Source organism: Micropterus salmoides, unplaced genomic scaffold (assembly GCF_014851395.1).
Source record: "Micropterus salmoides isolate LMB-PRFRI ecotype aquatic unplaced genomic scaffold, ASM1485139v1 Ms_hic_scaffold_16, whole genome shotgun sequence".
In the NCBI taxonomy this organism is placed as follows: domain Eukaryota; kingdom Metazoa; phylum Chordata; class Actinopteri; order Centrarchiformes; family Centrarchidae; genus Micropterus; species Micropterus salmoides.
This window is the reverse complement of record NW_024040707.1, coordinates 21,399,795-21,424,606: the sequence shown is the minus strand read 5'-3', so window position 1 is coordinate 21,424,606 and position 24,812 is coordinate 21,399,795. Positions and strand designations below refer to the sequence as shown.

Here is a 24,812-nt window from a genome sequence, read left to right as displayed (position 1 = left end):
CACTAAAAATGATTGAATTTATAAATGTCAAATAATAAATATCAGAATAATTTAACATTTAAAACTAATAAAAAACAAACATGGCAACAACACATCCAGGTCAGAATAAACCTAACACATCCACATTCAATAAAAGCAGAACCAGGAAAACACTTCAGGCAATCACTTTGAAATGAAATCAGCAGAGCTGAAGTACACAGCACAGTGTGTATCATGTGGTGAAATACACCACCTTGTCTATAATGTAGTGACCTTTGCCGGGACTTTGTTCAATTCTAAATCTGGCTCCATCAGGGGAAAAACAAAGCATGCAGACCTCTCTTCACACTCTCGAGCTCCCCCTCTTGCTACAAAAAGGTACACAAGCACAAAGAAACATTCAGGAGAGACACTTCATTTCAAATCTTACACAATATCGTAGGAGTCGTAAGCACTGTACGCTATGTACGGCCTTTAAAAGGAGCATTGTTCAGCCGACAGAGTGAAGGACACAAAATAAAACCAGCCTGACTGTTCTGTTCTAATCCACGCTGAAGGTTTGAGCTATGTTATGTCTACTCACCATCTGACTGAGGAGTCTGTCCTGAACTGACTTCATGTCTTTTCTTATCAGGCACATCTGAAAACAGCAGGCGGAGCAGCACAGTTTAAAGAGCAGCAACATAGAATATGACACAGTCAGGACAAGCAGGGGACGAGCTGACACATGATGTGACAATGAGATAAGCTAAACACTATAAAGGCTACTCAGCAAAAAATGATTGGACAGACAGAGGTGACGCATTCTATTTAAAAAAAAAAAAAAGACAAAAAAAAATAGGTTGATGAACTGTAAATAAATACTCCTCATTGAAAGCTACCTGAGCTCTTGATTTACACAGCTTATTAGAAGTCTAACACTTGAGCAACCCAATGAAGCACATTTTAAATGTCAGCTGTAAAATTTAGGCCGGAGGTTCAGACCTGGGATGTGAAGATTCTCTCCTCGTACTCCAAGCTCTGACACGCGTTAGTCTGGAGGGCTTTCTTCAGGGTCTCATTTCTGGAGGGAAGGAGACAGACAGTTACACAACCAAATGAGGGACAGCTGAAGAAGGTGGGAGAACACACAAACTAAAGGTAAAGGAAAGCAGTAAATATACTGCAGGTTTGAGGGTAACATGGGGAACACTGATAAACATCAAATGCAGTATTTCTTAATAAGTGTCAAGTCAAAATGGTTTTTAGATGTAGCTTAATATAAAGTCCACCACTGACCCCTTCATAAGATGTAAGTGATTCAGAATCAAAAAAGAATTCTAACAGATAAAGCAGAAAACCCACAAATCTATGAATGTGGGGAAGCACAGATCTCATTTGAAAAGTAAAGTTTTGTGCATTTATGTGACAGCAGAATCACTCAAAATTGAACTACCCAGCAAGATGAAAAGGAACTGAAAACCACTGACAGTCACTCGATGTCATCATCTCACATAAAATCTGTGTATTGCAGTTGTGGTACCATAATATATAGGGATGTACTGAAATGATGATTACTTTTAATGGACACATGTAATGTTTTATACTTTCTGTGAATATAATCCAGTTAATCTTATTTCCATACTGTATAGACACCTTATTTTGAAAACTGGACGTTTTCACGTGTACCCTCCAACCCAATTTGATAAATAATGTTGTGTGTGGTTAATACCCTCTCTTCAGGTAGGACTCTCATACTGTAACACTTTTCTTTGTAAAGAGAGAAAATGACAGGATAAAGTCACTAACCTGCCTGTCAGCTCGCTCTGGTCCGTTTCAGTGGATTTACCATAAAGGCTTAAATACGTGTGCACTCCAAATGTAGGTGCGTCTAGCTTAATCGCCTTCTCACAAATGAGTGACAGAAACACTCAAAGCGGGTCAGATCAGAATTCAGCCACAGATGGAGTGAATGTACTAGGAGACAATTCAATAGAACAGTGACTGCAAACGGCAATTTATGTGTCTTTCTCAGACACTTTAAAATGCTTCCACACTGCCGACATGTCAGCGTAATTGTTCGTTAAAAATTTCTTTGGTCTTTTGACTTTTTAGGCAGAAACACCAAAAGTGCTTTTTTCGCTATTTTCGGCTGATTAATTTCGGTGGCCGAACATTTGGTGCATCCCTATAATATATACAGTGTTTTACAGCTGAAGGAACTGAGACACTCAGTACGGATAGATGAAACGATGGGGTCAACTGGAGAGAGATGAGGCTGGGTAATGATAGGGGAATGTTTGCTAAATAAACATCAATGAATTCAGCAAAGTCATATGAAGAAGCACTGGCCACATCCCTTTCAAAAATAGCTTGTGCTGTAGGGTGCGTATCTAGCTTATGATGAAGCCTGAGGGGAAAAAATGATTTTCCAGTCAAGCTTTTTAATCCCATGTTTCACAGAAAGAAAAAAACAAAACAAGTGTTATTCAACATTTTACAGAGTATCTGGTTTAGGCTTGTGGGCACTGCACTACATTGAGAGTGTGGCAAACAGCAACAAACTAACAACATGGTTCTTTCAGCGCGCGCACGCATATATTTCACCTCCTGGTTTCCAGCTCCTGGTAAGAACGGAATGCCATGGTCTGCTTTTTCCAGTACAACTGTGAGGGAACAGAGACCAAACGCTGATCAGACACTGGTCAAACAAACATGAAGAACACATCATATTTAGAGCCAGTCTCATAATAGAATATTGTATGGTGTTTTTAATGATATCACTTTCCACATTCTCCCCCAAAATGTTATACAGCGATAGTGTGTGTGTGACAGAGACAGAAAGTGACATACAGTCAGGTCTTTCTCCATGTTTTTCAGCACAGAGTCATCCTGCTCCAACTTGTGGATTTCTTCCAAGAGGACCTCCTGAACCTGTTCAAGCCTCTGAGTCCTGTACAGAGAAAAGAGAATTAACCAGTGAAGTAGAAAGCTAAACTGAAAGGCTAAGAGTGCGTTTTCAGAAATACAGAACAATGTGCAGCTGGATCCCATAAAACATACAAGTACTTATGTACATCAACTTAGAATCGCTTTGGGAAATTAACACAGGCTGCTGACTGTGCAGTGGTTTTCTCTAGTAACTATATTGGTGGGTAAGCGGCCATCAAATTGTGCTATTCTGTATCTTAATCGTAAACAAAATGACAAATTTGCACATTAATTTTGTAATCTATTAGCCAATATGGAATGGCAAAGCTAGCTTGTGTTTTCTTTACAACATTCACTACATACTAACTGACCTGTATTTGGAAACTTGCATGTTGAGGGAGGTGACATGTTGCTGGACGGTCTTCAAAGACTGCTTGTTGTAAACCTCCATCATCTTGTAACGATTCTGAACACAGACACATTAAATAGATAGTGGTTCAGTAAAGCCATCTTTTAACAACATTTCAGTGGCTCAGGATTATGAAAACAGAGTTGACAAGAGATATGAAGTGCTCAAGACATGTGAGAATATATTAAGTGTAAAAACATAGTCACTGCATTCACAAATACACAGCAAACGTAAAGTGCCCTTTGAAATTGCTTCAGAAGAAGGGGAACTAGGTAGGTAGGTAACTACATAATATTATTACTGTGGAACTATTTTAATGTGTGTTGTTGTGTGTGCGTCCAACCTGGAACTTCTTCTTTAGCTCAGAGCTGAATTGCTGGCACAGGTCTCTCGGGTTTACAGCAATTTTTGGCAACTCCAAATCCTCGTCCATGTCGACGTCTCCATCCCCCACTTCAGCCTCCCAATGACTGGAGCTCACCGCGTGGGAAGAAGATATCACCCGGCTCACCTCTCCCTCAGCAGACACCTCAGTGACTGGGGAGTAACAGACAGATCCACTGGTCCGTTAGGGGGAACAAACTCAGAATTCAAAAAACGTTTAAATGGTACAGGTTGAAAATAGGGATTTCTTCCAAAACTAAACAAGAAGGCAAACATCTTCACATACTGGCTATGCTTTTATCCATTATCACATTTCATTATCTTTTATTTTAAAAATAAAATAGTCACACATCCTGTCACTGTGCCACTTATGGATAGAATTAACAAAAATATAGTATTCCCTTTTTGCTGGGGACCCCCTTGAACCTCCTCAAGGACACCCACTTTGACAACCACTGGCATATAGGACATAAATGATGGGTTGAGAAGTTACTTATTAAGATAGGGCCAGCTGACCTTAACTGTAGAGTATCACACAAAACATTTAAACCAACAAAAACATGTTGTTGGTTTATGAAATGATGGCACACATTCCTCATGTTGTTAAAAAACTAATGTGGTGACATTCATAATACTAGGCGCTGATGTCTCAATAGATGTTACTCCACCAGGACATGTCATACAGGACTTGAACAACTTCCTCGGTTTCATCCGAGGAGAACGCTGCTCTCTAAGTTTGCTTTTCTTCCTCTCTTCCTTCTCATCTTCCTCGGAATTACTGGACGAGAAGTTTTGTCGCTTGCGACTGGGTCCTGTAACAAGAACCACACATTACCCAGTATCCAGCAGGGGTTTCCTCTACAGTGGATCCCCATTTTAATATTGATTTGAATTGCAAAGTTGTTTAGGTGTAGGGGAGACCTAGCTGTGGGGTAAGACTGTAGCAACTGGGGAATCCAAATAGCACGAAGAACCCAAAAGGTCTTTTACCTGACATATGAAGCTCTGCAGGCTTTAGGCCTTGGTCTGAAGGTGGTGTTTTCTGTCAGGACGGACAGTAATGCATCAGTCGTTTGTTTTATGGCTACAGCCAACGACTCAGTAACTCACTAGAGTTTTTTTCACTAGTGTCAATCAAGTCAATTAGTCAATCAATCACAAAATCTAAAGTGAAGAAAAGCCGTACCTCTTTTTTATGAAAGACGGCCATGGCAGCAGTGGGGCTGTCCTCAACTCTAGTAGTGAGTACTGATGACTTAGTAGACTGGCTCAGTGATACTGAAGACACTTTACTAAAGCCATAATTGTGGCCGTGGTCGGCGGTGTCTTCAGGGAATGGTGACTGAGGAGCAGAGGGCATGGACGGCTTGTGTAGCTCAAGGAGTGTGGATGTCAACAGAGGGACAGTGGACGGAGACAAAGGAGATTGAGATGGGGAAGGTAGGCCATGCTGGACTGGACTTATCTGGGAACACACGAAAGAGTGGAGACGGACAGAGAGTGGTGGGAAAACGATGGACGAGAAGAAATATGGCAACTCATTTTGTGGTTATATAATCGCCATGCCTGTCATGGAGTAGTGACAGCGGAAAGACATTTTCAACAATGCATTAAGAGGCACAGATGAAATGCTGCACAGCTATTATCTGCTGTGCCTGGAGTTAAATAAGTCATTTAAATCATGCTACTTAATTATTCAGATCATCACGTGCAATTCCAACATGTTCTACATAATTACATGATGTATTTATCAAGGAAAGTTGAATTTCTCAACTGGCCACTTCAGACTCGTGGTTACATGGAGATTCAATATAACCAAACTGCCTAAAGAGAGAACCTCAAGCCTAAAAAATGGTTGATGACGGACTGTTACTATTTCACTTTCTCTACCCGCATTTTCTCAGCTGGTCTGGGAATTTCAACCAGCAATGCTTAGGTCACAGACTTACTTCCTTAAAATTCTAGGTTACCGTTTATGAAGGCATTCAGTTATCTAATAATTCACACCTCCATTCATTTTACTCGAGATTCTCACATGAATGCAGTGACGTCAATGACTGCCATGGGGTGTAAAGGTTTGTGAATCACTCAAAGATGTTAAATACCAGGGGGCTTCATTACATAACCTTCCTAAGTCTAAAATCCTATCTTATCTTAGTTGACATTTAGGATTTTTGGTATTACAGAAACATGTTTCCTAACTGCATTTAGGAAAGAATCTATCTAAAAAAAACTATTTTATTTTAGTATAAGATTTTAGCTATTACAGAACCATCCTAACTGAAGAATTTCCTAAGTTAGGAATCCTAAGTTAGGATAACATAGACCCTGTCCCATAGCTGTTACTGCTGTTGTTAGGTCTGTATGGCAATTACAACGAAGCCAGGAAAAGTGACACAATGATTTTCAAGGATACAGGCAGTACCTTCTAAACACAGATGCAGACATGACAAGACAAGTGCTAGTTTGGATTTCTTAAGATAAGATAAATGATCTGCTATAGGATACAATCTATGGATAGGACACAGCCATGAGTTTAGGAATTGCTTACGTAATAGGAAGATAGAATTTTTAAATTTCAAACTTAAGTTAAGAGGAAAAGTTTCTGTGATGTTGCCCCAGTGAACTGATGGAGACTGAGATGAGTTGTTAGATATCTTTAAGATAATGTCCAGTTGCAATTAACATAATGATAAGATATTATTGACTAAGCTGCCCAGATATATCATCAGGGTGAAAGGGAGTATGTGGCATTATGCTACATTAAATCTCGGCCTTGAGATCTACATAAGGTGTCTGAGAGATGCTGCTTTACCTCTGCTGCACTAGGTCCAGTGGGAGCCCCGAGTGCAGGGGTTTGACCTATAGGGGTCAGTGAAGGGAGAGAGGGAACAGACCGGATGGACAGAGTCTTGGATGAGCTGCACTTCTTTTCTGCTCTGTAGAAAGAGGGAGTCTTGAAGTTTCCTGTACTGCTGACCGTAGAGCGAGGTTTGGGGAGCAGCAGGATTGGCGAGGGGGTGTCCTGGCAGAGAGGGTCAGGGGAAGGAGGGAGTGGAGATCCCCGCGGGGTGAGCAGAGGGGAGCAGGTCAACCCAGAGGTTGGGGCTGACCTCTCAGCAGCTGTGAGGATCCAAAATAAGCACAGATGTTCAAACAGCTGGCCTCAGATGTTGGACAGAGAGTAGAAGGTCACTATATATACATGCTTTTCTACATATCAATTTACAGTAAAGAGGCCAGAGAACAACTGGGTCATTTATGTAAGAGTTTCAAAACTTTTTGCATAACAGTGGTGAGAGTGAAAATACATCTAGTGCAAATGTAGATGAATACACACAATGTTTTGTACTTTTACATGGGTTAATATAAATATAAAGTCATTTGGGTTTTAGGTGAAGAAGATTCTTTTTTACATGTATCCATTCCAGGTTGGAAAAAATCAAATCCTCTTTCTGGCCTTGGAAATAAAAGTGATTTTTATTTAAACTGGACTCTACTTAAGCAGCCCTGAGGACTGAGATGAAGTCAGTCCCTACATCAGCCTGAATAATCTCCAAAGGCTGGCGCCTTCATTCACTCTTGAGATACTTAGGTAAATGTGCAGGGTCGACACACAAAGTGAAAACCAAACATTATCTTGCTATATAATTTTATACTATACTTAAGCAGAATTCACACAAAAGCAATGTTCCCAATAATGGGAGAGTTTAGGAACCAAAGTGTCAGAAGGGCTATCGAGTAATATATGTGGCCACTGTGCTGGAATTAATAAGCCATTTGAACCACCATGAAACATGTAATAGACATTAGCTGATGTCAAAATAGTCAAATGACTCTTATCTAACTTTGGTGTTGCTAAGTGGGTTTCCACAGTCTTACATCTCATCCTCTCAATGGAAGGAGGGGATGGACAAAACGAGGTCTGGCGGGCGGCCCAGGAATCCTTCAATGTAGCCGTGTGTTCTTGAGCAGGGACGTCATTTTTCTTATTTAACCTCGACGTTTCTGGAACAACTTTCTCAGGCCTCTGCCGCTGAAAAACAATAATATAAAGAGCTTAATATAGCTAAAAAGTAACATCTTGATATTTTTTCACCTTTTAAAGTTAAATGAGTATGCTGGATGTAGATACAGTATGTATCCATTTTTTACTGAAATGGCTTTAAGGATGTTTTTGGGAACACTATTTGTAAACAAACAAGCCATTTGTAATTGCCATAACATTTTGACCAGCTAGCACAAATCATCTTGGTCATTACAAGTCAATCATCACAATAAACCAATTATCAGATGTGCTCAATTCACATAGGCTAATACTTTTAGAAAGGTAAGCTAGAGTGACCTAAATAGAGGGCTGGGCTCCCACCTTGAGACCAGATGGCTTTTTCAGATCTGACTGGTTGTTTCTGTCCAGTCTCTTGTATGCATCTGTGGATTGCTCAGAGGAGGTGTTTTTTCTCTTCTTTACCTCTGGAACCCCTGAACGGGTCTTCTCATTTTTCCCCTGCTGGCCAACAAAACATTCCTGTTGGCAGACAAACCAAAAGTGAATGGAATATCGTTGCAACAGTCGACGATTAATACCACTATGATGTTGAAATGATTTCCACTGTGACCACATTCAAAAATTATATATTGTACATCCACACTGCAAACAACATAATCAGCAACCTACCATACGTTTTGTATATTGTACTTCTGGATCAAATTAAACCATTGTTTAAAGTGGTTGGTTTGGTTCCTTTCTAGTGTGAAAACATTTTTGGATTCTGGCAGGCTATAGGGGCTGTGAAGTTGAGGTTGTGCCGTGTTGAATTATCGGTAACATTTTATTTATGCTGCCAAAGTTTGAGGATCCCATTTGATACTGCTGCCTTTCTGTTGGGAAGTTGGTGGCTGTGTTTCGATTTTCTGTTGTGATTTTAAAAATCAAGAACTGCCATAGTAGGTCACACAATCGTTTGGGGAGGAAACCGCATAATGGAATATGTTTTTACGCCTTTCCTTGGAAAACACAAGCAAAAAATTTAACCTGGGTAAGTACACATAAACAACATACACTGCAATGTGAAACCAAAACTAGCCGGATCAAATGTTAATATAACAAAAGTTAACAAAAACACAAACCTTAGTTCAGACCTTGGTTCGGAATTTCAGGTGTAAGATAACGTGTATAGCAGAGAAAAGTTACCTATGGCTGAATTTTATTTTGGTTATTGTCTGCCAAAAGACAATTTGATTTCCGCCCCTTGTTGTTTTTCTGCCAGTGTGAGTTTGTTTCAAAAACATACAGTCCCCTCCAAAATTATTGGAACGATAAGGCAAATTCCTTTGTCCATCCATCCATCCATCCATCTTCATCCGCTTATCCGGGATCGGGTCGCGGGGGGAGCAGCTCCAGCAGGGAACCCCAAACTTCTCTTTCCCGAGCCACGTTAACCAGCTCTGACTGGGGGATCCCGAGGCGTTCCCAGGCCAGTGTGGAGATATAATCTCTCCACCTAGTCCTGGGTCTTCCCCGAGGCCTCCTCCCAGCTGGACGTGCCTGGAACACCTCCCTAGGGAGGCGTCCAGGAGGCATCCTTACCAGATGCCCAAACCACCTCAACTGGCTCCTTTCAACGCAAAGGAGCAGCAGCTCTACTCTGAGCTCCTCGCGGATGGCCGGGCTTCTCACCCTATCTCTAAGGGAGACACCAGCCACCCGCCTGAGGAAACCCATTTCGGCCGCTTGTACCCACGATCTCGTTCTTTCGGTCATGACCCAGCCTTCATGACCATAGGTGAGGGTAGGAGCGAACATCGACCGGTAGATCGAGAGCTTTGCCTTACGGCTCAGCTCTCTTTTCGCCACAACGGTGCGGTAAAGCGAGTGCATTACCGCCCCCGCTGCTCCGATTCTCCGGCCAATCTCCTGCTCCAGTCTCCAGTCACTCGGGAACAAGACCCCGAGGTACTTGAACTCCTTCACTTGGGGTAAGGACTCATTCCCTACCTGGAGTTGGCACTCCACCGGTTTCCTGCTGAGAACCATGGCCACAGATTTAGAGGTGCTAATCCTCATCCCAACCGCTTCGCACTTGGCTGCGAACCGATCCAGTGAGAGCTGAAGGTCACGGACCGATGATGCCATCAGGACCACATCATCCGCAAAAAGCAGTGACGAGATCCCAAGCCCCCCGAACCGCAGCCCCTCCTCGCCACGACTACACCTCAATGTCCTGCCCATGAATATCACAAACAGGATAGGTGACAAAGCGCAGCCCTGGCGAAGGCCAACCCTCACCTGGAAAGAGTCCGACTTACTGCCGAGTACTCGGACACAGCTCTCGCTTTGGATGTACAGGGATTGGATAGCCCTGAGATGGGCCCCCCTCACCCCATACTCCCGCAGCACCTCCCACAGTATCTCCCGGGGGACCCGGTCATACACCTCCAGATCTACAAAACACATGTAGACTGGATGGGCATACTCCCAAGCCCACTCCAGGATCCTTGTGAGAGTAAAGAGCTGGTCAGTTGTTCCACGACCGGGACGAAAACCGCATTGTTCCTCTTCAATCTGAGGTTTGACAATCAGCCGAACCCTCCGTTCCAGCACCCTGGAATAGACTTTATCGGGGAGGCAGAAGTGTGATACCCCTGTAATTGGCACACACTCTCTGGTCCCCCTTTTTGAACAGGGGAACCACCACCCCAGTCTGCCACTCCTTGGGCACTGTACCCGACTTCCAAATTCCTTTGTTGTTGTTGATATTTGAGCTTTCATTTCCTGGTATTCACATCTAGATGTGTTAAACAACTCAGGACATAACACCCTTTGTTTGAACCCACCCATTTTTCAGGTGAGCAAAACTATTGGAACATGTGACTGACAGATGTTTCTTGTTGCTCAGGTGTTGCCTTTTAGGTAGATTGTCCATCCATCTTCAACCACTTATCCTGCGTACAGGGTCGCAGGTTGATTGTCCAAACATTAATTAGCTCTGAAAGACCAGTCTAAATTTTCATCCTTGGTTCAAACCTATAAAGACTGCATTTCCTGTTAAAGAGGATAAACAAAAATGAAGACCAGAGAGCTGTCTATGGGAGAAAAGCAAGCCATTGTTAAGCTGAGAGAAGAAGGAAAGGAGCCATTGGACAAACATTGGGCATAGCAAGCACAAAAATTTGGAATGTCCTGAAAAAGAAAGAAACTACTGGTGTACTGAGCAACAGACGTCGAACAGGTCGGCCAAGGAAAACAACAGTAGTTGATGACAGAAATATCGTGAGAGATGTGAAGAAAAATCCCAAAACATCAGTAAGTAACATAACCAACGACCTCCACAGTGCAGGGGTGAAGGTATCACAATCCACTGTTCGAAGAAGGCTCAGAGAGCAGAAAAATAGAGGCCAGCAGGACAATGACCCAAAGCACACTGCCAACAAAACAAAGGACGTCATCAGGGGGTAAAGCGTGCAAGGTTTTAGACTGGCCAAGTCAATCAGCTGACCTTAACCCAGTAGAGCATGCATTTCACCTCCTTAAGGGAGAAACACCCCGAAACCAACAAAAACTGAAAGAAGCTGTGGTAAAAGCCTGGAATAGCAGTTTGGTGATGTTGCAGGCTTGAGGCAGTTATTGCAAGCAAGGGTTATGCCACCAAATATTAAATGTTCTTTACTTAAAGATTATTTATTCCATTACTTTTGCTCACCTAAGAATGCTGTGGTTTAAGACAAACGGTGGTATGTCCTAAGTTGTTTAACACATCTAGATGTGAATACCAGGAAATAAAAGCTGAAATTCTGAACTCGTCTTATACTCATCTTTTGATGTTAAACCCAAATGTCTTCAGTGGACAACAAAAACAAAAGGAATTTGCCTTACCGTTCCAATACTTTTGGAGGGGACTGTATGTTCTAAAAAACGATATGTTGACCGAAGAAAAACTGCATTCGCTGGGAGCTCTGTAGTTGTAGCTCACAGTATGAGCATGTGGTGATGCGGATATGTTTTCTGATATATTCAGACGTACAGATGCTTTATGGCAAGCACAATCAATGGTTACTTCATCAGGATAACATGAAATACAAACTCACTGACCTCTACCTTGGACGTGGGTGGCTCCTCTGACTCCGACTGGCTGCTATGATTGCTGCTCTCTAGCTTCACATCACTTTTGGTTGGTTGTTTGCTGGCAGTCTTTTTATTTATAACTCGAGCAGCCTCGTGAGATTTCTCAGCATTCTCCAGATGATTAGTGGAGGAGTGCTATTATTAATAGAAGAACAGTATGATTTTAGTCCATTTGCAACAACAGCACTATAATTAATTGCTCTTTTTAATATTACATAGCAGTAGAAAGTGTGCTCCCGATGGCATGGAGAGAATCCCACCCAACTACATTCTTATGTGTCAAGCTTGATTAAAATCTGTGCTCAACACCAAGTATTTCCAGGCATTTGTCTTTTGAACAAGTAACAACTACCATTCACTTATTCAGGAGAAAATGTAATTCAAAAATGATTGTTTCTCAAGTTTATGTATGTATGTGTGTGGGGAGGAATAGTACTTTCTGTGAAAACAAGGTGTTCCAAGATTTAATAAGAGTGTCTGGGGCCATGTTTGTACAGTACTCACTGCACTGCAGCAGCGCAACAATGTATGTAACATCTTGATATGGTCTCATTATTCTTTGTGTGATTTGGAGTTAGGATGTCCACATCAGAACACACCTAGTCTCATAGGCGTGTTCATACAAATTAAGAACAGTAACTATGTTATTTGTGTTTCAAAAGAGGATAAAAAATGTTTGTATTTTTAAAAGGTGACATAAGACACAGGGACGTCTTTGCCTTGGGAACAAGAGGCGTCTCTGATTCTGACTGGCTGTCATCGGTGTCTGGCTCCCTGTAGCTCTTGGTTGAGGCAGCTGCTGCTCTCTGGGGCCTCCTGCCTGCTGCCACTGGCTTCACAGTCTTCTTTGGCTGCTCCACTCTCTCCTTCACACCAGGCTTCTTCTGATTAAACAATGACACACTGTGGTTGAACAGGATAGTGCATCACAGGCTTAAAGCACATTATTTCTAAAACACAACACTAGTGCCTAACCTTACTGCGTTTGGTATTGCAGTTTACAGGTTTTTGAGAGGGTGGGGGTAAATCCGGGGATTCATCTGCAATGACAGAAAGCCCATTCTGTTTATGGAAAAACTAATGTCTCAATTTAATTAATTGTATCAGCATCCAGAATTAAGGTGACAAATTTGCAGGAATGTGTGGCTTTAATGGCTTACATGAAGTATGAGGTGACACAGCTTTCGGTTTGATAGGCGCCTGCCTGGAGTATTTGGTAACTTTGGGTTTGGGTTTCCTGCTTGACTCCCTCAACCAGCTGACGTCTGTCATGGCATGGTCTGTGTCTGTGTCACTGAACAGATGCTTCTTCACATGCCGCTTCTCCTGCAACACACAAGGTAGTGGAAAACAGGGAGGATACATAGACAGAAAAATTATTTTCAGTGTGATTGTTGCATATTTTTTGCCCTAATAACAAGTGTAAACCATAACTTTCAAAAAGTTAAGGATTTGTGCGCTGGAGTGGAAGAGTGGAACCACATGAACACAGATGCAGCAAGCACATACAGGTCCACAGCCAGAGACAGACAGTCTCTACCAGCTTTGACTTTAATTCCTATAATAAAACACCTATAATAAAATTATAAAGTATACTTTTGCCACAGGTTGTCCTTCCTTGGTCTTGTTGAGGGGTACTGAGTCATGGATGCCACTGTCAAACATAGGAAATATGAAATTAGACAGTTTAATATAAAATCTTATGCATGAGTATACATTGCAATTTTAATTCTCTATTAAGTCCACAGGCCATCTTAAAATGTCCTACCTGCTCGATGTGGCAGAAGTGTTAGTGAAGGTTTTGTCCTTTCCCTAAAGAGCAATAAAACAGACTTTAAACATTATGGTGGCATATCAAGTACTCAGATAATACACCGAAAGATATAAAACAAAAAATATTGGTAGTATTTACCTCAATGCTCAATGGTACATCAATGTTAAATGCAAATATATCTTTTCTGTACAAATAGAAAAAAAGGCATTAAATATATCCTAAAATGCACTCACAACCACTGAAATGTCCAAATGTACATCAAATATTTTAACTGAATGATATTACCTCTGCCTCATAGAACTTGTTGTGGTTTTGCTGTAGGATTTCATTAGGCTTACTGCTCCAGATACATCTCTCTGTAGCAGGTAAAGATCATCTTTAGTTAATCAAGCAGGAGAAAAGTAACTTTAAGTTACTCCTCACAATAAATCACTTATGTATGATCACTTACTTTAGCAGTTGATAACCAGCTCATATTGAAGGTCGGCCTAGTACAAAAATACACAGTTATGCTTGAAATGACATTTACTACAGCACCATAAGGTAGCCATTCAATCAATAATGTGTGTAAACCTGTTGACAATAGGAGGACTCCAGCTCGGAGGGATTTTTCCTGCAGTATATTTTGCTGTGGACTGGGAGTTAATCTCATAGCGACTAGAGATGAGCTTCACCATGCTGCCCGCAACCTCTGCATCTCTCTGAGTAGAGACAGTAGAAGGTTTGATAATCACAACACCCAACATTAATAACCTCAAAATTGACATTAAGCTAACAATGCACACCTTAATTTTGCTTGACAGGTTTGTTTCACCCTTAATGTTAGGTGGTTTTTGCTGCTGCAGAGATTTGGTTGTGGAGACCTTGGCTGGACCTTTGATTAGAGCAGCATCTGCCTCCATTGACATCAGGCCTTTGCTTTCAGCCGGGCCATTACTCTGGGCCGGCTGCTCTTTCGGAGTGCACACTGTGGAAGCACACCAGTCCACAGAGTTTCTGCCTTTAGAGTCCTCTGTGATGCCCAACATTTTTCTCTGGGGTGCAGCAGGCTCCTGAGGTGCAGGATCTTGGTTCCTCTCACGGAGGACCTGCCGCAGGCGCTGTGTGAGTTTGGTATTGAGTTGCTTTTCGCTGATTGGGCCGAGGACTGGAACTGACAATCGCTGTGTCGAGGACAGGTGCTCCTGCTGTTGTGCAGAACATGGATGAGGCTCTAAAGAGAAACAATGATTTAATTTAAAAACAAAATAAAAGTAAAATGACACTGTTTTTCTATCTATAATTTTCTATTTTATTTAATCTAACTAGGTTTTGTGTGTTACTAGCCTTAATATTCAAAACATGAAGTGACATCTTATAGATATTAAAGATATGGGATGACTTCTTAGCTTACCAGGTCTTGGCAGAGAATTGATTTTCTGTGTGGGCATCGTTAGCATTTCAGAAACTGACAGTTTGCTCCAGTTAGAAGATCTGCAATTTTAACAAATAAACATGTTAAGATAAACAAAAACAGTATAAACACAAATACACACAACATCACCAATCAGACTGCCTTCTCTGATGGCAGTAGATTTGCCAATTTGTGTGGAGGTCTTTCACAGCACTTACATGTTTCTTCCGGTTCTGGGTTGGGTGTCAGGCACAAAAGTTTGCTCTGTAAGTAAAAGAAATCAGCGGTGGGTCCAAGAGTCTGACGAATAACTGTGTAGCTCTATTTCTGGGCCTAGCCAAAGTCACTATAGCAACATAATACCCAGAGCCTGTTCTTCTCCCTGTCCAGCAAGAACTATATCGGCTGCTTTTTCCACTGGTATGTTCTGTAGGACAAGCAGAGACAACAAATGCAACCAAATCTTTTATTTTGTTTTTTGGTTTCCTTCCACTGAATGAAAATGGAAAATACATACAGGAGTGTCATGCCAATTTTTTTACCAGATTTGCAGCTGAAAGAGAAATACTGTTTGGAGAATGGGTTAGGGACCTACATGTAGTCATTAAAAAGATTCAAAAGTAATATGCTCGTAGTTCAGTCGTATCATATCCTCATATAATGAAAGTATATAATGATTGTGCAAAAGTAGACAACAATTACTAGCTTAACTTTATTTATATTTATATTAACACTGATTATACCTTTTTGTGTTTGCCAACCTTATCCTTACTGGTCTGTTTGGAAGCCGTGCTCTGTAGAGATGCATCACAGATACCAGGAAATGAAGGTAACATTCCGAAATCAATAACAAGATTATATTTTGCACGCTGTGATGTCACATGTTGAGCAGTATGTGTGTAGTATGGTAAATGCAGTCTATTCAGTACGTGTCATACCTGCTCTAACATGCCACCTGCTGTTGCGCTGTTAGGTGTTGTGCCAAGACTGCAGGTCTTAGTGGTCGTCCTTAGCTCTCCCAGGTAAAATTCCCCTTGCTTATCACATGAACGAACCATCTCCAGAGATGGCTTCCCTTTAACCCTGGCAGGAGTGTCTTAAAGGGAGAAAATAACAATTTCATAGTTGAGAATTGAATCTACATGTCTTGCTTTAATTTATCTTCACGGACAATAAGAAGGTAAGTAATAAATGTATAAGGAGCTTCCCATCAGGCGGGACAAACTTCCTGGATTTGTTTGGGCCACAATATTGTGGATATCAATTATTACATGACAATATTGATACATGTGAATTAGAGACAGTAATAATCTATTTGTCAATTACACTGTAACTGATGCGAGAGCATTTCTTGACAATTTCAAGTGTCACCTACTGGATAGCATCACAGCAGAGAGGGAACTGTCACCACGCACACTGCTGTTGAAGGTGGTAGACTCTGAAATCCTCATCTTGGCTGGGGTCACCATCTGGATGGAAAATCAGAATGACTGACTGAATCTTTTATGTGGTCTCCTTAAATGATTAAAAATGTAAATCTAATACTGAAACAATCCCATAAATGATTTCCAAATGAAGTTAATAGCATGGGAGCACATATAGACGGAAAATAGATGTAGCTAGAATAGCTTCTGCATGTATACAGGTATTCAGTGGGTGCTTGTCAAGTCTCTTAATTGCATCCACGTTTCCCTCACTTGCGTCTTTTCCTTGCGTCTTAGTCCCGCCTACCGGGGATGCATGGAGAGACGCAAGCCAGGAGAGAAGAAACGAGGAATTATGTTTTTAGAGACATGAGATGTCCTTTCCTCTGAAGCTTCACATAAAGCGACGTCCGTTTCTGATGACGGCAGCAGCTGATCACACGGTGAGCTGTCAGTCGGCTTTAACAGTTGTAGAGACTTTTGATGAAGTTTGTGTCTACTTTCATGTGCACTGTTACTAATAAAGTCTCACAGTTATCAGTGCAGAGCAGCATGATTCTCTGTTACCTGTTTAACAAACACCTGCACATGAAAAATGAAATGGTTACTCATACGTCCTGCCTAAAGGCACAGGATCATTTCTACAATTTACATTTGTTCATCTGAATGTAAATTCGTTATTGAATAACCAAGAATATGATTATGGTGTCTAGGGATTTATTAGCCTAAATTGAAATTGAAATGATGTAACTTGTATCAAAGGTGACGCTCAGTTTGTGGCTTTTCGTTTATATCCTCTACTGATATCCTTTAACACTGCTACATACATTTTATGTGCATGTCACATCCCTCGTCATCGATCAATCACTGTGTTCCATCAATCTGACGCTTTTTTTTTAGCGTAGCAGCGCTTTCATTCTCACTTTCATCAGTTGATTTTACTTCCAGAGCCGCTGGCTGCTTTCATCAGATGCTTTGCTCGCTTCATTAGATACTTTGGTGCAGTTTAGTGACTTGTCCGACTCCTTATGTGTTTACTATGTTTTATTGTTGTCTATTTGGACTAAACATATGAATAGAAATGATAAATTATGTAAAACGTGTTTCATGCAGACAGACTTTCCGACTCTCTCTGACTTTAATATATAAAGTTGTAAAGTTGATCAGATTAGTCCGATCAGCTGCAGCGTCCAATCAATATAACGGCTACCCAATAAGGGGGCGTGTCAGTTAGTAAAAGACTCCCGCGAAGGATGCAGTGGTGTATCCTCGCTCATAGCTCCTCAGAGATCGCTCCTCGGAGCGCAAATAAGAGCTTTGGGACGGCCTGCAAGATGGCGGAGCGGAACAACTTCCGGTTCATGAGAGGATCAAGGAAAAGACAAATAAGAGACTTGAGAAGCACTCAGTTTTTTCGCTGGCAATGGGAAAAATACTTGAACACGCCATGGTTGGTTCCCTGCTCTCTACGCCCCTTACTGGCTTTGACCTTTCAGTGTCAGGTGACATAAACTGCAACCAGCACTTGAACGTTTTGAGTGATATAGTAGGATTTTCTTATGCAGCTATTACAGTAGTTTGATGATTTAATTTAAAGTCCTCGTAACCATCCTTGATCCTCTTTCTTGCAAACAATCCACTGGTGAGTCTTACGTAGGCATTAAACACAATTGTGTTATATTGTATTGTTACATTAAATCATTCTATACAAAGTAGTGTAATAACTGGACAAAACCAGTTATTTCAAAATCTAATGTACTTAAAATAACTGACTGAATTAGAATTATTATCACTGAAAAGACAGTTTCTATTGACAAATCTATGGATTGTGTTAATGTACACAATCCATAGGTTTTACAAACTGCTACATATTTGATTCAACATAAATTTAAAAACAGTCTTTCACCTGTACTGGTGTAGATGAGACAGATAAACAGTAGGGGGCAGTATTTTTCTCACTGTCTCCAAGGGACACCTGACTCTCCGGAACAACCTGCATTGAGAGTGGCATGCAGAACCAACAAATAAACACATTTAGAAAGCTTTTTCAAAAAGTTCTTCTGATATAATCTCACATTAATGTAAACCATAGCAATCTCAAAAAGGAACCAGACGCTCCATAAACATGCATCCTCCCAAACTCTCTCCAATTTACTACATTTTTTCTACATTTGTAATGACCACACGGATCACATCATAGCTGTATATTAAGCAGACCATTGTTTACCTGGCAGCTGTTCTCTTCCATTATAATTTTTACTGTAGTCTTCACTACAGATGTGCCTGTCTTTCCCACAAAGCCCTGGCAGGAAGAGACGCTTGTTAATGCAAATCGCCAAATAACTTTTCTTATTAATATTGTTGCCAGTAAGGATTGAAATGAATAAGCCATGGCCTACTTTGTTTTTGCTGTGGCCATAGATGCTACGAGCAGCCTGCATGACGTCCAGGGAGGAGCTGAAGTGGATGGTAAGACTCGATCCTTCCACCGCACCCACGACCACCACCTCTGACAGCTTTAACTGCAAGACTTGCCTCCGGCCTTCCTCTGGAGATAAAGAACACGGTGTATTATAGTAACACACTCCCACATACACACACAGACGTAAGCAAACACTCAACAGACATGGCCTGTCACATCAAAAGGGGATATTATCTTCATAAAATTTAGCACTCTAGATCAATCTGCTATGATTGTTTTTGGACTAAAGCAGTCAAGTTCCCTACTGCATCAAAACGCCTGTGGTGCTATTTTTCTATCTATTCACGTATGGACGGATGCATGGAATACCATAATACGATTCATTTAATTGTGTTTGGGTGAAATATTCAGGGCTAAGTGAGTAAATGTAAACGCAGCGGTCTTTGTGCTTTGATTACCTGTAACAGTGTAGCTTTGGACTTCATTCTCGTTGATGCATATCGTTTCCCACTGGCCCTCCTACATAAAGGGGAAAACACTCTGCATTAGGCTCTAACAGATATATGTCTATTGTTGATTATGTAACTGTTGCCCTTTTTGATTTTCACTTTCACTAATGATCTTGAGGTACCCGCGCTTCTTCATCAGTCAAAGAGAAGTAAAAGGAGAGGCTGTGGCTGCCAAGGTTGAAGTCTATCCAGTATTCTTCCAGCTTCTCATCAGCGGGCATCAGCAGCTGACAACATAACCACAATCCTTTCAGCAGATCTGCTATTACACACACGTCATGGATTGTGGCATTCCACACCCAACATGCAAGCACTCCTAACTCTTAAATGAACAGTTAATAGTACCAAGAAAGGAAAAGGCTTCTTGATCTGACAGACAAAATCTGTACTTGTTACTTTACTTTTTGTTTTCCTCGCCTTTTTTGAACCATGGCAATTATGTTGATACTGACCTCATACTTGTCCAGATAGACCTCCAAACAAGGGTAGGAATACACTCTATATTACAGAGAGGACAGGATATTAGTTATGCACATGTACCATCTGCACTGCATGTGTTCTATGGGTGCATGATATTGCTGTAGAGGCAGAACTATGACTACAACAGTCAATCCTATTTATTTTTCTCAATATACCAGTCCAGGATGTGATGCACAGTTGGGCCAAAAAGTATTTAGTCAGCCACTGATTGTGCAAGTTCTCCCACTTAGAAAGATGAGAGGTCTGTAATTTTCATCATAGGTACACTTCAACTATGAGACAAAAAAAAAATAAAATAAAAAAAAAAGATTCCAGGAAATCACATTGTAGGATTTTTTTGAAGAATTTATTTGTAAATTATGGTGGAAAATAAGTATTTGGTCAATAAAAAAAAAGTTCAACTCAATACTTTGTAACATAACCTTTGTTGGCAATGACAGAGGTCAAACGTTTCCTGTAAGTCTTCACCAGGTTTGCACACACTGTAGCTGGTATTTTGGCCCATTCCTCCATGTAGATCTCCTCTAGAGCAGTGATGTTTTGGGGCTGTCGCTGGGCAACACGGACTTTCAACTCCCTCCACCAATTTTTAATGGGGTTGAGGTCTGGAGACTGGCTAGGCCACTCCAGGACCTTGAAATGCTTTTTACGGAGCCAGTCCTTCTTTGCCCGAGTGGTGCGTTTGGGATCATTGTCATGCTGGAAGCCACGTTCCATCTTCAAGGCCGTCACAGATGGAAGGAGGTTTTGGCTTAACATCTCATGATACATGGCCCCGTTCATTCTTCCCTTAACACGGATCAGTTTTCCCGTCCCCTTTGCAGAAGTCCCAAAGAATGATGTTTTCTCCCCCATGCTTCACAGTAGGTATGGTGTTCTTGGGATGCAACTCTGCATTCTTCTTCCTCCAAACACGACGAGTTGAGTTTTTACCAAAAAGTTCTATTTTGGTTTCATCTGACCACATGATATTCTCCCAATCCTCTTCTGGATCATCCATATGCTCTCCGGCAAACTTCAGGCAGGCCTGGACATGTACTGGCTTAAGCAGGGGGATGCACCTGGCACTGCAGGATTTGAGTCCCTCTCGGCGTAGTGTGTTACTGATGGTAGCCTTTGTTACTTTGGTCCCAGCTCTCTGCAGGTCATTCATCAGGTCCCTCCGTGTAGTTCTGGGATTTTTGCTCACTGTTCTCATGATCATTTTGACCCCACGGGATGAGATCTTGCGTGGAGCCCCAGATCGATGGAGATTATCAATGGTCTTGTACATCTTCCATTTTCTTACAATTGCTCCCACAGTTGATTTATTCACACCAACCTGCTTGCCTATTGTAGATTCACTCTTCCCAGCCTGGCGCAGGTCTACAATTTTCTTCCTGGTGTCCTTCGACAGCTCTTTGGTCTTGGCCATGGTTGAGTTTGGAGTCTGACGGTTTGAGGCTGTGGACAGGTGTCTTTTATACAGATAACGAGTTCAAAGAGGTGCCATTAATACAGGTAACGAGTGGAGGACAGAAGAGCTTCTTAATATTACGTAATTTACAAATAAATTCTTACAAAATCCTACAATGTGATTTCCTGGATTTGTTTTTCTCATTTTGTCTCTCATAGTTGAAGTGTACCTATGATGAAAATTACAGACCTCTCTCATCTTTCTGAGTAGGAGAACTTGCACAATCAGTGGCTGACTAAATACTTTTTGGCCCCACTGTAACCACGTCAAGTCAAGAGTTATGATATCTGTGTACCTTCTCTTGTCTCCCTGCATCCCATTCACCAAGTTCAGAAACTTGCGACAATCCTGAAATCACACATATTTACATCAAAGTCTATGTAGCAGAGAGCCTGTTTTAATATTATTACAATATATGACCCCTGCGGTGCAAGAAAAACACAAATACAAATGAGGCAAAGGCAATGCAGTCGGATAAATTACAAGTTCTTACCGTCTCAAACTCGGAATCACAAATCATGACAAAGGCGCTGGCCACATGTTCCATGCTGAACCATCGATCCGCCAGCTCCTTCCTCTGGTCAGGAGTGGCCATTCTGCACAATGCCTCCATCAGGGCTATCTGCAAGTCGTAATCTGACACAAACAGACTGTGCTGTTGATTTTTTTTGTGTCTGTGTATGGTTCTAGGTGAAGATGGCAATATTCACACAGAAAAAAAAAAAAACACCTTACCACCTGCCTCCAATATTTGACCAGCCAGCTTGGTCCTGTAAAAATATGATAAACCAGCAAAAGTTCAAAAGCATGTGGACACTGTAAAAAACTGTAATAATGATCTTTATTATCAAAACTGCCATGACATACATAATATCTGAGGCATCCTGTGATGTTAAGAGTTTCCTCTTTTTCTTCAGCTCCATTGGGATTTTGTCCAGCATTAAGTTAAATTTACGAATTGCCTGTTAGAACATAATTAACAAGTTCATTTATGTGCAAACACCTGACTTGTGGCTTTTAATGCTACTCCATCAAGAAGATATTAAAACTATTTCAAACCTCTTTTTGGATCAGGATATAGATTCTGGGGTCTACTACCAAATGACCAACAGGATACAGGAAGGACTCTGTGATTTTGTATGCTCCTGCAAAAAAACATGCTGTGACTTTATGTTATGTTTATAGAGACTAGCCCATTTCTTATATCCTGAGATTCATCATGAAAGTATTAAAGTGCGGTTCTTTGAAGCTCGTCCTGTGGGAGAAATGCTCATTATCTTCCACCTGAATCTGTTACTGCAAACTTTCAGTCTATATAAACAGAATTCCGCCGAAACAATGATAAGAGCACATGATTTGATAGTGCCCTTACACAAGCGGGGCAGTGGGATCAAAATGTGACACTAGCATGAGGAGAATGTAACACTCTCCTATCTGTGGAACAAACAAACATTTTAAAGTCTTAGTGTGGCTTTAATATTATACTTTGTTAGCCTCAAAAACAATTATTAACATTTTGCAATTCAAGGTGGAATACACACGTCAGTTTTAATTTGCAATTGCTCCTAAAAAGGGCTAACTGACGATTACACACATAGTGAGGATGGAATACAGATAAAGAAATGTACAAACATACCTTCCTTGCCTGCATCATGGACCACCTGTAACAGGTAGGAGGGTTGTTGCAAATGAATGGTTTTAAATTATGGAAACTAACAGGAGTGGTATACTGTTTCAATATAAATGTGTTTTACTCTTAAGACATTAGCTCACCATTAAGGCATCAAAGAAGTCCTCAGAGAGGTTGAACAAGATCTCATCCCACTGTGGGCCACACTGGATCCACAGTTGCCTGCATTTCTCAAACCAATGCACCATGTGCACAAAACCAGGTTTTCAATCATCAACTGACCTAGTACATTTACCTATACAGCATTCACACACTGTGCGCTTTTAACTATTACAAGTATACTTATCTTTTTCAGCAGGCCTTGAGCTATTATTCCTGACAACCCTTGACAACAACCAGGTAGTTCCAGGTTTTTCCCACACTTGTAGAGGATTGTAAGACCCAAACTCGCTGATTTGGTATTATTTTGATCCAAACTCTAGATAAACAACATAGATATAGTTTCTTACGAACCTACGAACTGAGCATTATTGCATGTTAGTGAGTGTGGTTTGGGCTACATCTTACCCTGCTGACAAGTTTATCCAATTTTGAAAGAAACTGTTGGGAACATTTTATGGGGGTCCCCTCATAGATGTCCCTTTGCAAGAATACATCTAGAGCTTGGACATCTCCACTCTTTAACGCCTCATCAATGACTTTCTCCAACTGCACATGAAAAGGTTTACCAACTTGTCAACATTATAGTGCTTCAACAAGTATTTAAGTAACGTTAACCTTACTTCAGTGTCAGTAATCTTAGTAAGCTTTCCTAACCTTACCTGTGAGTTCTGTCCCGGTGCCATTCTTCCTTCCGGGGATCAGCTTTACTGTCACTTGCCCTCTGCTGTCTTTAAAATGGCTGTAAAGGCCAATTGCACACATCAACCTGCCAATCTTAGCGCTTCTTCAACAGGAATAAACTTCTATAACTAAGTGATGGTCGATGTAACGTTACTTGTTAACCTAGTTGGTCAGATTTTTCGAAATGTTAGTGATAACCAACGTTGACCGTTGACAAGCTAAGTTGACCTTGTTTCACTTGTTTGGCAATACCATTAACCTAATGTTAACTTACTTTCGACACTTCATGTACATATGTTTGACATAAGCTAAACTATTTCTAGCTAACTTACGTTCAACATCTAACTTTAACCTTGTCCCCTGTATTGCCTCACTGCTCCGGAGTTTAAGTAACTGCTTTAAGTATGTTAACAGTTAACGTTACTTCGGGAGCACCAGCACTCCCGCTTCCCAGTAATGTTAATGTAAAAGTAACGTTACATTTCCATTAGCTTAATGATGTCTGCTGTTAATGTTAGCTAACATTAACGTTAGCGTTACCTCTCCCAGCTAACGCTAAATCTTAAGTTAACGTTCAGCAGGCACTGAGTAACTAATATTTTTGAGGATACGTTATCAGATTGTATTATTCGTATAACGTTACTTACAGTGATGTCTAATATCTTACACAAATATGGCATGATGCCTATTTGACAGGTTTTCAATTGAAACAGTGAAAAACGCGCGAAGTACTTTCGTTCCTCACGCAGGCGCGTAACAACCATAGACTGTGACAACTTGCTAATTTTCAAAGTCACTTTCTCAAAGGATATATTCGTCATTATTTTGGGTAAAAGTGAACGATTCCTTTCGGGTTTTCTGTGCGTATTTTGTACTATTCAGACTGGATAGCAAATTAGAGCAAATCACAAACATAATTTTTTTGGTATTCAACGACTACATTACCCATGAGCTTTGACAGCAACTGGGTGCTGGTCTACATGTGATTACAGTAGGTTATTCCCCTTTAGCTGAAAACAGAGACAAAAAAACCTATGTTTTAGAATATTTTATCACTAAGAATATGCTTTGAAC

The 24,812-nt window shown here is 41.0% G+C and overlaps 1 protein-coding gene across 5 annotated transcripts; it reads right to left on the bottom strand.

Annotated features, from left to right (window-relative positions):
* Positions 1-25: 25 nt before the first annotated feature.
* On the bottom strand, positions 26-24,490 carry sycp2 (synaptonemal complex protein 2). Of its 5 annotated transcripts, none has more exons than XM_038723566.1 (47): positions 24,386-24,490; positions 23,717-23,796; positions 23,463-23,603; positions 23,242-23,373; positions 23,039-23,143; positions 22,902-22,926; positions 22,325-22,410; positions 22,133-22,227; positions 22,001-22,035; positions 21,759-21,901; positions 21,561-21,613; positions 19,782-19,827; positions 19,452-19,556; positions 19,279-19,339; positions 18,798-18,946; positions 18,626-18,700; positions 18,305-18,391; positions 16,350-16,443; positions 15,913-16,070; positions 15,718-15,768; positions 15,338-15,401; positions 15,193-15,238; positions 14,975-15,054; positions 14,367-14,794; positions 14,155-14,282; positions 14,033-14,069; positions 13,867-13,937; positions 13,720-13,765; positions 13,576-13,619; positions 13,404-13,461; positions 12,968-13,133; positions 12,783-12,847; positions 12,527-12,691; positions 11,781-11,942; positions 8,052-8,210; positions 7,565-7,718; positions 6,498-6,805; positions 4,869-5,147; positions 4,673-4,724; positions 4,351-4,494; positions 3,642-3,835; positions 3,261-3,355; positions 2,812-2,911; positions 2,566-2,624; positions 964-1,042; positions 563-619; positions 26-347 (listed from the first exon to the last, which is right to left on the bottom strand). In XM_038723566.1, exons 2-47 carry the CDS (start codon positions 23,738-23,740, stop codon positions 291-293), a joined length of 4,962 nt encoding a protein of 1,653 aa, XP_038579494.1. In that variant the 5' UTR covers positions 23,741-23,796; positions 24,386-24,490; the 3' UTR covers positions 26-290. The 5 variants fall into 5 exon arrangements, with proteins under 5 accessions (XP_038579494.1, XP_038579493.1, XP_038579496.1 ...); XM_038723565.1 differs by having other exon boundaries at positions 11,775-11,942; positions 12,527-12,688; XM_038723564.1 differs by having other exon boundaries at positions 27-347; positions 11,775-11,942.
* Between the last annotated feature and the right edge of the window lie 322 nt (positions 24,491-24,812).

Bases quoted from the DNA above. Each gene is read 5' to 3' on its own strand.
- sycp2 (XM_038723564.1), bottom strand. From the start codon at position 23,740: ATGGCACCGGGACAGAACTCACAG. The intron at 23,144-23,241 runs ATAAGTATACTT...GGTTTTGTGCAC, and splicing joins CTCAAGGCCTGCTGAAAAAG to ATGGTGCATTGGTTTGAGAA. The intron at 4,725-4,868 runs GTACGGCTTTTC...CCGTCCTGACAG, and splicing joins CCGTCTTTCATAAAAAAGAG to AAAACACCACCTTCAGACCA.